Raw genomic sequence first — 13,861 nt, forward strand, 5'->3', positions numbered from 1 at the left:
ATATTTTTAATATGCATCTTTCTATGCATAGAAATTAATTCTAATGAAAATAACGCTTTTATAATAAAAATATTTCCAATATGCATCTTTCTATGCATAGAATGAAAATAACACTTTTAGAATACACAACCGGAGGGGATTACTCTTTTTGAATAGCATAAAGATAAAACTTATTTCTACAAAATTTAAGAAAATTTTGCCATAACCTCCTTTGTACGGCTGACCATTTTTTAATTTTTTACACTCTAAATTTACTTAGAATTTACCCCAAGATAGATTCAGCAGTCTAATTTAATCAGTTCTCATTTTTTAAGAGAAAACAATACGGAAAGTTTAACTCTATTTATTTAATTACACATCTTGGATAAGGAAGGACTGAATTCAATAAAGAGAAGGGGGAAGCCTTTCCATCAAGGCATAACATCCAATTTCAATTTAAAAGAAGCAAGAAATCATAAAACCATAGAATAGAATTAGAAAAAAGTAGAATTTCTAACTTACATGGAGTTTTGTGAGCTATTCTTTGGCTTGAGGGATTGAGGGTTCTACTCTTGCTTGGATCAAGAGTGGCCACCAATTCTTTGTAGGGAAAATAGTCAAAAGCAAGTGAATTATCAATGAATTCAATGTTTTTGGCTCTGGGGAGGAGTAGAGTAACAGTGCATAAAACACTATTAACCTTTACAAAGGGGAGGCTTCTATTTATAGGAAAAAATGAGCCTCTAATCAAGCAAACTGATTCTAGAATTTTCCAGATCAGTTTGGTCACTTTTTGACCATCCACACATGTGAAATAGGCGCCTCCTTCATGAGGAAAATTCCCCACACTGAGGTGTCAAAAATGCATCATTTTCTCTAAATATCTCTTCTTTTTTAACTAATAACCTTGTCCTTATCTTTTGTGAGTATTTACTCATTTTTGGGAGATTTTTCTTTTATTCTTCAATTTATCTCCTCCCTACATTTGGATTAATCTTATTGGTTCATAGGAACTTTAATCCAAAATTTTCAAAAAATCTGGACTCTTAGGCTAAGGTTCTTTTTACCTATTTTTAATTTATTCCAATTGTACACTAGAAAGTTCTTTCTGAATTTCTGTTTCAGGGGAAATCATTTTAATAAGAAGGGATATTTTTCCATCCAAAGATATCTAGAAACTGAATTATCACTCTCTAGAATATTTTCTCTCTCTAGACCAAAATAGATACAAACAAGATCTGTTGTTATTCTGAAAAGGGAATTGATTACAGGGGGAGAAACTGGACATCTTCAGGGGCTGGGGGAGGAATCTTACATGAATATTTTTCTTTAAAGGTGCATATTCTTCTTCAAGATCAATATGCATATGATATGACTTCCTCTTCTCTCCCATATCAACGTGATGCAACTAAGTCACAATGTAGCATAATGATGAGCTCACAATAGCCTGAGTTCACGAGAAATGTAATTGAATGTCTAAAATGGGAGGGAAAAGTCACTAGAAGGAAAATCCTTTGCCAACAAAGAGGAAATAAACACGCTTAGAAAGTGCATTAATGAGAGCTCATTTACCTATATATACATGTTGCGCCTTTATTCCTTTGATATTTATAGGATGACGATATATTCTTGAGTATTTAAGAAGGTATGGACCACCGTGTTGATTATCTCTCTCTACAAAAATACACAAAAGGGTCGAAAATCCTTTCTTTTTTCAATTTTTGGGCCACAAAATTAGGGTGATGTGGATTATCTTACAGGGCCCCAAAATGAGTCTCGATTTCCCCTAATGATATTTGGGAACAAAAAATATTTATATTTATGAGCTGAAAGCTATCATATATAAAAGAACACTATCTTACTCCCACTCAGTGTTGAGTAAATTACCAATTTTTTCCCAAACAAAAGATGAGTGCTCTCATGAAACATGATACCCCAACTATATACATGCCACAAGTAGAGATTCAGAGGTACATCCCTTAGGAGTCTGTTTTTAAAAATAGTCCCCTTTTGTCCAAATTTTCATATCTGGTCTCTTGCCCAAGGGATTTTCAATAAAAGCCACAAATGTATGCACAAGCTGCTTCTCCTTTCGGTACCATCTCTTGGTTTTGGGACCAAATTTTAAAAACCTTATCTTCAAATCTTTCCCTGTGTACACTTGCCACATATAGAAATTAGCACGTACTAGGGCATCCTAACACATTGCATATTTTAATCATCTTGTTGTTTGTTGTTCACGAGTTGATTTTTTAAAATCTATAAAATTTGAGCGCAAAATTTGAGCGCAAAGGTAGTAACCAATGTTAATAAGCATGATGCATGGGGATGACTATAAGGTTCATGTAATTGGTTTTGTTAAACTTTATAAAATAAAAATGGATTGTATAAATGGGATGGGATTAATTGGTTTTGTCAAAATTTATAAATAAAAGAGGATTGTATAAATGGGATGGAATTAATCTTGGGGGTTTATCTTGGGTCTTGTGAATTAATAGCTAACCCCCTCCCCACTATTTTGTGGGTAACCTTGTAAATATCATTATACATAATATACAACATTTCAATTAAAAAAATTATAAAATAAAAGAGGATTGTATAAATGGGATGGGATTAATTGCTTCAAAGGTAGAAACGATATAATGGAGGAGAGAGAGAGAGAGAGAGAGAGAGAGAGAGAGAGAGAGAGAGAGATGCAGAAACTAGAGGAGAAAAGGGAAAGCAAAGGATCGACACAAAGTTACAAAAGGTTACTTTCTTTTGTGACTTTGATGGGTTGGTTGGTAGTCTTGTTGCTTTGCTGAGATGTCAAAGTGCTTTCTGCAGCGTGCTTTTGCAGCGCGACTGGCCTTTTCTTGTCAGTTGGGCACGAGAGAGTCCACGACAATGGAGCTTCCTCTCCCTTAGGCTCACGCAATGCACAGGCCATCGCTTTTGTATGCATGGATGTGCATGTCCCCCCTCTCTTCCTTCACTCCATGGCCTCGGATGGCCAAGTCATAATCCATGGAATGTCGTCGTCATCACCATCATACAAGAACGCATAGTGGGATTTGTAGGAGGTGGATAGGACGCATGAGAATGTGTCACATAATTATAATTAAGTGAGGATCGATTGTGTTAATCGACACTAACGTAAAGAATGTGAGTAGGAACATGTGTTATCATAAGAAAAATCTCAATTAAGTGACGATTAATAATTGGGCTAGTCGATACTAAAGGCTTAATGGTGGATTAATTGGGCTAATTTTACTCTGGCGGCTATAGAATAGAGTGGCTACTTAATGTAGCTGGCTCTTCTAATTGAGGATTGATAGGGCATGTAGTGGCTGTAGGATAGATAGGGTGGCTACTTTTGTGGGCTCTAATTGTAAGGTACGCAATCCAATGAGGAAGAATGGAAGGGATTTAAAAGAATTGTTTTGGGACAATAACAATAACATACAATAATGATGGTACTGGCTTCCAAGGCACGCATGTGGAAAAAGGATCGCCAGCCAAACGCCTCAACGTGCGGGAAAGCCTGCGTACTGCTCTCACGGGCTACTATCAGCAGCTGCTCTTCTCATTCCCCGCCCCGCCCCGCCCCTCCCCTCCCCTCTGTGGAAAAGGCGATTCGGTTGGCTTCATACTTTGTGTATGCTCACCACCTTTATCATTGCCCCCACCCCCCCTCGTCTCCTCTTCTTCTGAGTCTTTATCAGCCCCTCCTCACCTCTCACAGTAGCTGCAAACCACACTTGCGATTCGCCCCATTTTACCCGACTCTGTTCTTCTAGTAGTACCATCTTCCTAGGTCTCGTCGTCCCTCGCTTTCGTGTATGTTCTCCACCAACATAAACATGGTTCTTAGTAGAAAACCATTAGCTTATTTGGTTCGCTAGTATATTAAGTGTGTTTGTGTGTGTATATGTGTGTGTGTGTGTGTGTGTGTGTGTGTGTTTTTTGCCTTGATCCTCTTCAGTGCTGGCTTATCTTTTCCTTATGATCCCTGCAGAGTTGATCTTGTGCACCTAGTGAGCCAACCATGGCAGATGTGGATGAAGTTGCTCCTCTTGTGTGTGATAATGGTTCTGGCATGGTCAAGGTAACTTAGCAACTCTCTTAACATTCACAATTGTGGTGGATTCTCTATGTAATAATCTTGAAGCTAATTGCACAGTTTCTCTCTAAGAATCGACTTAATTCAAGGCGGTTAGATCAAGCAGTAAATGGAGTTTTTTGTACTAAGATCAAGCTTGTAATGATGGGGTTTTGGTGGTGGATTACAGGCAGGATTTGCTGGAGATGATGCACCAAGGGCTGTGTTTCCGAGTATAGTAGGGAGACCAAGGCACACAGGGGTGATGGTGGGGATGGGGCAGAAGGATGCGTATGTTGGGGATGAGGCACAGTCTAAGAGGGGGATTTTGACATTGAAGTATCCCATAGACCATGGGATAGTGACCAACTGGGATGATATGCAGAAGGTCTGGCACCACACCTTCTTCAATGAGCTCAGGGTTGCCCCGGAGGAGCACCCTGTGCTGCTCACCGAGGCCCCCCTCAACCCCAAGGCCAACAGAGAGAAGATGACCCAGATCATGTTTGAAACCTTCTATGTCCCCGCCATGTATGTTGCCATCCAAGCAGTGCTGTCCCTCTATGCCAGTGGACGAACCACAGGTTTGTTTGTTTTTTTTTTTGGCAACCCAATTATATCGAAATTTACAAAAACGTCGGATTCCCCCCTCCCCCCCCCTTTTTTGGAAAATAGAAAATTCTGCGATAAAAATCGGGGGGCAATCAGGCATTTGAAAATTTATCTTGAAAAACTGGGAGTTCTATTTTTTTAAAAAAAATCAATATGCTCATCATCCTTACATTTATCGTACCACCCCACGTGACGCCAGCTTAAGAGCTGTACCGTGTATTCCAAAATCGTTTTTTAAAAATGGTTTTCATTATTATTGTTTTTCTGGGGATTGTCCGGGATTCCAGTTTCGATTTTCTAGATGGTTTAATTTATTATTATTTTTTTGTTTTTGAAGGGATTGTGCTGGATTCTGGAGATGGTGTAACACACACGGTCCCGATTTACGAAGGGTATGCATTGCCGCATGCGATCCTACGGTTAGATTTAGCTGGGAGAGATCTGACGGATGCGTTGATGAAGATATTGACGGAGAGAGGCTACTCCTTCACCACTACAGCAGAGCGCGAGATCGTGCGTGACATGAAGGAGAAGCTGGCCTACGTGGCACTCGACTACGAGCAGGAGCTCGAGAAGGCCAGCTCCACGTCAGCCTTTGAGAAGAGCTTCGAGCTGCCAGATGGCCAGGTCATCACCGTCGGGGCAGAGCGCTTCAGGTATATGTGTGCATGCGTGGCTCTTCTGTCCTACGTGTCCCAAACTTAGCCAGGATTAAAGCAGCCCATTAACGTTAACCTTGCATTATTTGCATTGGCGATTAACAGGTGCCCCGAAGTGCTATTCCAGCCAGCCTTGATCGGTATGGAAGGGGCTGGCATCCACGAAACAACGTACAACTCCATCATGAGGTGTGACGTGGACATAAGGAAGGATCTCTACTCCAACATAGTTCTCAGCGGCGGCTCCACCATGTTCTCTGGCATTGCTGAGCGCATGAACAGAGAGATCACCGCGCTTGCACCCAGCAGCATGAAGGTGAAGGTGGTGGCTCCGCCTGAAAGAAAATACAGTGTGTGGATCGGAGGCTCCATCCTTGCCTCCTTGAGCACCTTCCAACAGGTAGCGTCTGACCACTCCGTTACTTGGGTCATTTTTGTTTGGTAGCCTCGAGTGAGTTTGTCATTGTGTTGTACCCCACATCCACACACACACACACGCGCGCGCGCGCGCGCGCACACACACACACACACAAAGTCATTACATATTTAGGATAGGGTTATTACAAAACATATGGATATCATGGGTGTGTGAGTTGGGTCGAGCTCATTTGGTTTTCACACAAAACTCGAATTCGAACCCTATCCCCATAACTAGCCTTAAAAGGGCAAAATTTGAAAAATGTTCTCTTCCTAAAAAAGAAGAGGAAGCATATGGACATCACTATAAAGGTGGCGAGATAGCCTTATAGGGTCATTTATATGTCTTAACCTTGCAAATTGATAAATGTATAAAAGGTACTCTTGGACATGTCCACCTCATGTAGTATTTGGGTAGGTATAGTTGTGAATAAAGAATATCTCACCATTGTTGCTTTGCTTTGGATCATAGATGTGGATCTCCAAGGATGAGTACGACGAGACTGGACCTTCCATTGTGCATAGGAAATGTTTCTAGGCTTAGGCGTTAATACTACCAATGCCCACACACATCAGAAAGGACACATTATACATGATTTTTGGTGACCCTTACTTTCATGATTGTTTTTTTCCAATGAGTTATTGTAAATCATTTACACTTTCGTAAAATAGTAATCTTCAATTTTATAAAAAACAAATTTATAGTTTTAGCTTATTTTCTTGTGTATTTATTTGTCATCCAAATGTGGATATGTAACAATGGGGGTTACATGTCCACATTAGAGTTGGGATTCAAATGTCTTTAGGATATAACAATGGGGGTTCCCCCATCTAATGCATGTATAATACATGGGTGCACAATGTATGCTTTTGAAAGCTTAGACAAAATGTGTTTACACAATGGATAAGAGAACTTTTACATGTTAAATCATTGTGTATGTCACATATTACTTGTCTTGTATACCAAGGCATTTCTAAAGATACTACTAAGTGAATTGCATGGGGATAGAGCCAAAAGGACTTACTTCTTCGTTAGTTGAAATTAATGAGGCCAATATAATATGTTGGGGAGTTAAGGATGATGAAATCTCAACTTTATACTTAATAATTTATTTAAGATCATTATTAAATTTATAGTTTTTTTCTTGAATCAAAATATACAACCATATATCAACTATATAGCTCTTTTGAAACATTGCATCACTCTTGCAATGGTATGTTTTTAAATCCATTTCTTCCTTACGTGCATTGCTTTAAGTATATCAACACAAAATGAAGATATCTTTTGAGAATCTAGAGTGTTTTTATAAACAAATGGAGAGAATAATCTAGATTTATCATATATTTATAATCCTTGGAAGAAGTACATACTTTTAGCAATAACTTTTTGAGCAACCATATGTAATATGTGTTTCAAGAATTAAATGATGAACAATTTTATTTTTACAAATAAACATTGTGACACTATATACCCTTTGATGTAGAAGGCTCTACAACTTCCTTCTTCTTAGAGGAAGTTTTCATGCTTGTCTTCTTTGAAGTCTTTGCACTCATATACTCTAATTGTTTCTTGATTGACGATGCCATAGCTTCTGAGGGTTGTTGCCTATGCTTAGCTGTCCTTTTGGAGTGCACATACATCTTGGAGGTGGATCCCACCTCATCCATTAAATCTTGGGGCCCTGTGAATGCATGTTCTTTACCAAATAAATACGTGTCATTAATGAAGCAAACATAAGTTGTTGATAATGCACAAACTGTTTATGGGAGGTATAATTGGACATCTTATTCTTATAATTACATGCCTCATTTTTGGGATACTCCCCAATGGGGGATAATCCAACCATTAAGAGCAATATTACTTCTCCCAATCACTAAGCCCATGATCTTGCATCGAAGAGGGGAAAATGCATTCCCTCTTAGAAGAAATTTTCCATTCTGCCACAAAATCTAGCATATCCTCAATAGAGTGCTAATCATGTAGCTTCACTAGTCATCTATCTCACAAGAGAGTATACAAAATTATCATGCCACATATAAGTTACAAAGAGACACGAACAAGAGTTAGGGGATAGAGAAGAACAAGCATACCTATAGAAAACTCTTTTTGAAGACTCCATGAGCTCGAGAATTTTCTCATTTGACTCCTCTGTGTTGAGGTGGCCCCATAACTCACAAAAAGCATTATCTATATGGTCTCTTCTTCGGTTAGAGAACCATTTGTCAAAACCTTCGGGCAACTCCTCCACCATATTCATTCTCAATTTGTGACATTGTTTGAGGATATTCCCCCAGTACCACTCCTTCCTTAGATGCATTCTAATTTTTTGAGCGCTACTATACCGTTTAGAAATAGGATCATCCAATCTACAATTTAAAATGGAGTGGAGCAAATCCTTCTTCATACAATTTCATGTAAGAACAAGAAGCCTATGACTACTCAAGCTTTACCAGCATCATAACCAATTTTTTTAAAATTTCAATCCCACCTTTCGGGAGTAATCTTGGTTATAGCCAATGAGTGAATTTTATCCTTGGTCAACCCCACCATCTCTTTGTCTTAACCTAAGTATGATTGAATAGCAATGAGAAAAACCCTTGACCATTTGCTGGATTTACAATGAAAAACCTCTTTAAAAGAAAATAGCTCATCGCAACAGCCACCCTATAAAACCTGCTGCATAATACCATCACAAGCCACATACCTTATATACTCATTCTTTGTACACCAGCTCTAGCTCTATCCAATGAATCCTCTTTCATCAAAGAGGCCTTGTTTGCCATTCCAAATTTTGAAAAAGGAACCAAATCTTGATCTAATGGAACAAGGTTGCCATTAACATAATGATATCTGGTGTAGTGAAAAGTTACAATGAAGTTTTGAGAGCCAATAATGTACTTGCAAACTATTGACTTCTTCTCCAAAACAGAAATGATGCCTTCTGTCTTTCTCCTGTCCCAACCATTGTCCAAAAAGTCCAGTGCCTTACTTGACTTGTAAATAAACATTGTTTAAGTATTTCTTATTTCTTCATCAAAGAAAAAGTCAACAAACACGTTGATAGGCATAAAAATAGTAAGCTTGACATTCTTTGTTTGCAAAACAGATGCCTTAAGAGACTTCTGTATGTCGTGATACAACTTGATCCTATAACTTTCACTAGTTTGTGAAGTTGGCAATGGCCAATCTTTGCTTCCAAATAATGGGAGGGGTAATGGAGTCAAACGACCACCCCATCTAGAAGACGTGTTTGGTTCAAAGTACTGCATATCATAGAAAAATATGTCGTGGTCTGCAAGATCTTTATGAGTTCTTCCTTTGTAAATTTGTTCTCCTACATATGCATGAAAAGCATCAAAAATCCCACTTATAGTCTCCACTGGTTGCCAGTCTATCCTATTGGATGGATAAATATCTGCATAAAACCAAAAGATTAGACATTGTTAAAATAACAATTAGACACTTTTAAAACAATAAAGAGACAAGATTGAATGGATAAACAACTGCATAATAACAACAATTAAATACTTTTAAAACAAAAGAATCTTTGACTGAGATACTACTCACAGTTGGGACGATATCATGGAAGACCAGGAGGAAATTTTTTCACCCTCAAGTCTACATGCTGGAAAACATGTTGTATTAGTACCTCTGTCATACGCTTGCTAGATTCACATACCTTGAACTCTTTAACTTGTCCCTTGAATGGCTCCACAATTTCATTAGCATTTCTCCTCTTCCTCTTCCTTCTCTATAAAAGTACCTAGCTCTCGATTGTAATTATAGATGGTATCCATGTCCCATTGTCCGTATTATAACTATTGAATAAATTAATAGCTAAAATGCTAGTATGAGGCTTTCTATAGGTTGTCATTTTGTGTAGCAAAAGACACACGGAATAAGAAGATAGCTTAATTTGGAGGAGACTTAGAAAAAGAAAGAACGACTATGTTGGAGACGAAGAAGATCAGAGCTAGTTTTGGGGAGAAACTTAGAGATTCTCTATCATTAACTACCACTATCTTCCGACTATGTTGGAGACGAAGAAGATCACAGCTAGTTTTGAGGGAAAACTTAGAGATTCTCTATCATTAACTACCACTATCTTCCGACTATGTTGGAGACGAAGAAGATCACAGCTAGTTTTGAGGGGAAACCTTTACTCAACTTAAAATAATAATAAAATAATACTACCGAATCATTAACTACCACTATCTTTTAGCTTACGTGCAAAGATTCGGTAGTATTCTTTTATTATTATTTTAAGTTGAGTAAATGTTATTTTAAGATGCATTTGAGCATAATTTTACTATGTTTACTTGAATTCTTGCTTTAAAATGCCGAATTTCTCCGTTTTTACAGAAGCCTCTTTCTCATTGGTTGAGCGTCACTCTCTCTCTAAAACTAAAAGACTCTCTCTCTAAAACTAAAAGACCCAAAAATGAGCCGACATTTCTCCTAATGTAAAGAGATAGTCTTAAAAATTATGGAGACAAGTAAGAGTATAGTAATAGCTTTAAACAACTTATGAGTATTGATCATTGTGAGCAAGTTACAAGTGTATGGTTCCCATCCCAAACAACAAACATCTTGCCTCAAAGATCTTCCCACTTGGGTAGATGATTTTTCTCAAACTCCTTGTTCACCTCTTTTCACAATGGCCCCCATTCGTTCAAATCCTTTTCAGACACAATTTCTTGATCATGGCCAGGTTTCTTGAAGGAGATTATAAATGGAGGTCCCAACACACTATAGCCTCATTTCTCAAAGGTGTTTACAAGTCCATCAATCCCAAGACCAGTAACTCTTATGGAAAAGTTCTGCAAAGATGTATGCGAGGTGGATCGCTACATCTTTTTATGATGAAACTCTAAACCACCTCCTCCAAAATCCTCTTTAGAACATCATTACTGAAGGTGGTTAGGTGGCCTATCCACCTACATCTCTTTATGATGAAACTCTCAACCACCTCCTCCAAAATCCTCTCTAGAACATCATTATCGACGAAGGTAGGCGGGTGGTTAGGTGGCCTATCCACACCACACTGGCTGTATTGGAGATAACAGTCATGTTGTCACCTTGCCCGGTTTGAGATGGGACTATTGGATCCTCCTCCTCATCTGCTTGTTTCTCAATCTCGGGATCCACCTCCTCATTTTGAGTGCTATCAATCTCTGAGGGAATTGGGTATTTCTTTGATCTCTTCCTTCTTTCAACAATGTTAGAAGAAACCATAGATGCATGGACACCCCTTCTATGGCCAGTATTTCCTGACCGAAGTGCATACACAGTCTTTGCAAAAACATTGAATAATGAAGAAGAAAAAGGATGAGACACACACCCTCCACTTACTAACTTGAAAAGCAAACTTACTTTTTGTTGCAGGAGGGGGTTTCTTCTTATAAGAACTTAGCTCCATTTTTGCAAATTACTCTTCCCTACAAGCCAAATCAATACCATGATTAAATCATTTTTTACAACTTGTGTTGTACAATGAAAAGAAAGTGTGCACACTACCAGTTCAATGTGTATGCAAACCTCTTGAATGGACATGACATAGCCCATTTCATAATGTCTACCCAAACATAAAACTTGTGTGTAATCAAATTTTGAGCCCATGATGCCATTGCTAAGGCACTCTGTTTGAGTACTTTAGGGAGATGCCATTTCCTCTTTGGTGCATTATGTCCAGGTGTGTGTGTGAAGACCACATTGAGCCATTGTGTGTGATTTCAGCATGTATTTCTTGGCCCTTGTCTATGGCTCCTATGATGCCACAAGCTTTCAAGCTATAAACAAATGTCATAGCATTTGCAGAGACACCCTTGAGTTGCATCTTTTCAAAACACTCAAGTGCTTTCTCACCATGCCTGTGTTCAGCATATCTAGTTGCAAAACTGCTCGCTCTATGGCACACACATGGTTGGCTGTGGTGCGCACACACACCTGGAGAGAAGTTACTCAGCATAGTTATTTTATGCTTGAAGATTTGTTCTCTGATTATTGCAGCAATGCTGATTCTGAGCATAATGTATTGGAGATTAATATCTTCTCACACTTTGGTACTGGCAATGGTATCTTCTCTGTCCCTCAGAAGTATCATGCTCTGATTATTACAATGCTAGTTTTGAGCATAATGTATTGGAGATTAATTTCTCCGCACACTTTGGTACTAGCATAAAGCATGGTGTGGTGCATAAACACACACACAGCCACCGAGTAGCATGCACGTTGCTCGCGCGCGCGCACACACACACACACACACCATGTGTGTGCCATAGAGCGGGCCGAGAAACCTCCTCGTCACTCACCAGGATGAAGTAGACACACCCTCCTTGCCTGTGGTGCTTCCTAATGTAGGGCCCAGAACCCTTCTCATCGAGATGAAGTAGACACACACCAACCTTGCATGCACACACATGTAATAGACGAGAAAGAATGGAGCATACTTGGAATGGAGATGATGGAGAAGAGGAAGCTCCTTGCCGGGATGAAGGGAGGCTCCTTGTCAAGATAAAGCGGAACAGGAAATTGAAGCATACCTCAGGAGATGAAGGGGAAGGGGTTTAATTAGAAAGGGGGTTTGGGAAGGGGCTTAAGTAATTAAGGGGTTTGGGAAGGGGCTTAATTAGAAAGGGGGGGATTGGGAAGGTGGTTTGGACGAAAATTGTAAAGAATTGGGGGCTTAATGTTTTTCAGTAACGCGTGTAAATGGAAATGGGAAATAGAGATTAAAGAGAATGTCAAAAGTACCTTTTTGGCATTTCCAAGATTGGATACCAGAGATATGACAGTTAGAATACATGTCTAACAACTTCTAGGATAATGATGTGTAGCACATATATTTATTTGAGATATCTTAAAATAAATAACAACTACATTACTTTTCACTATTTTCTTTCTTTATAAATTTTCATTTTAAAAAATTGGCAGCATTGATTGGATTGCTCAAGGTAGACAATAAATGATTACTTTGAGAACGTGGCTATTTATTTCAAATATTTCAAGAAATTGAGTCTTAAAAGTAAATCGAGGCAATGAGTTGGAAAATCTAAACATGAATTCAAAATGAATGTGACAGAAAAAATACGCATATTAGGTATTTAAAAATTTTAAAAATAAAGATATCTTTCTAAATAAATAACTACTACATTACTTTTCAGTATTTTCTTTCTTTATAAATTTTTATTTTTAAAATTTGACAACATTGATTGCATTGCTGAAGGACAACAATAAATGATTACTTTGAAAATGGAGCTATTTATTTCAAATGTTTTTTCTTACAAGATTAATTATGTGTTTAAATGAAAGAATATTGTATATGATCCATAGGGGCATTTGAATTACTTGTTTTTCTTTAAGAAGAGACCTCAATTGACTCTGTCAAGCTGCATGCCATCTCGTCGGACTCGCAGGCATAGATGACAGTGGAGTGACTTGGATACTCGGGGGCGGGGTATAGATACCAGGCATGGAAGGAGGGGGATGGGCATACATGTACTCTGTAAGCTCAACTGGACTAGGATGGCACCCAAAATGATTTAGCATCTCCATCAGCCAAGTGCTATACGCAAATGGATCGGATGAAGAACCTGGATCCATAAAGAATCTGCAAAAATAAAAGTATATACATGACTGCATCAAAGCACAAATGCAAGCTAGTACATATGATTTTGTGAAGGCAAGCCATATGCAGATGGGATCATCTCTCTGAAGAACATGGATCGCAAGTATGGGTGAAACACAGTCGCGTGTATACACCCGTCCAAAAATGCGTGTATATGCACGTGAACGTCTGTGTAGACAGGATACACGCAGACATACACGCGTTCCTACACGCAGCCTGCGAAATTTTTTTTTGAAAGCGACCGACCTCCGACAATCATCCTTATAAAAAGCCCACTGTCGCCTACTGTCACAATCGTTCACCAGATGGCAACCAGAGAAGGAGAAGGACGGAGAAAAACGCATAAAGGAAAGAGACAATAGCATAAACAAATGGAAGAAAAGAGACAGAACAAAGGACAAACTGACTCATCTCTGAAAAAGTGAGTCTTCTTTTTGACTGGTTTCCTTCACCCGTGTGTACTCCTTGTCTACTCTTTGCACTTA

At 38.7% G+C, this 13,861-nt stretch overlaps 1 protein-coding gene across 2 annotated transcripts; it reads left to right on the forward strand.

The window, feature by feature from the left end:
• The first annotated feature begins 3,554 nt into the window (after positions 1 to 3,554).
• On the forward strand, positions 3,555 to 6,461 carry LOC147631934 (actin-101-like). 2 transcript variants are annotated; one of them, XM_086808481.1, is made up of 6 exons: positions 3,555 to 3,616; positions 3,977 to 4,066; positions 4,251 to 4,644; positions 5,010 to 5,328; positions 5,437 to 5,731; positions 6,221 to 6,461. In XM_086808481.1, the coding sequence occupies exons 2-6, from the start codon at positions 4,007 to 4,009 to the stop codon at positions 6,284 to 6,286; spliced, it is 1,134 nt and encodes a 377-aa protein (XP_086664607.1). In that variant the 5' UTR covers positions 3,555 to 3,616; positions 3,977 to 4,006; the 3' UTR covers positions 6,287 to 6,461. The 2 variants fall into 2 exon arrangements, with proteins under 2 accessions (XP_086664607.1, XP_086664606.1); XM_086808480.1 differs by lacking the exon at positions 3,555 to 3,616 and adding an exon at positions 3,660 to 3,798.
• The last annotated feature ends 7,400 nt before the right edge of the window (positions 6,462 to 13,861 follow it).

Source organism: Cibotium barometz, chromosome 14, assembly GCF_041138505.1.
Source record: "Cibotium barometz isolate CiBa-2024 chromosome 14, ASM4113850v1, whole genome shotgun sequence".
Classification (NCBI taxonomy): Eukaryota; Viridiplantae; Streptophyta; class Polypodiopsida; order Cyatheales; family Cibotiaceae; genus Cibotium; species Cibotium barometz.

Coding starts and splice junctions, on each gene's coding strand:
- LOC147631934 (XM_086808481.1), top strand. CDS start 4,007: ATGGCAGATGTGGATGAAGTTGCTCCTCTTGTGTGTGATAATGGTTCT. Junction 4,067..4,250: donor ATGGTTCTGGCATGGTCAAG/GTAACTTAGCAA, acceptor GGTGGATTACAG/GCAGGATTTGCTGGAGATGA. Junction 5,732..6,220: donor CCTTGAGCACCTTCCAACAG/GTAGCGTCTGAC, acceptor TTTGGATCATAG/ATGTGGATCTCCAAGGATGA.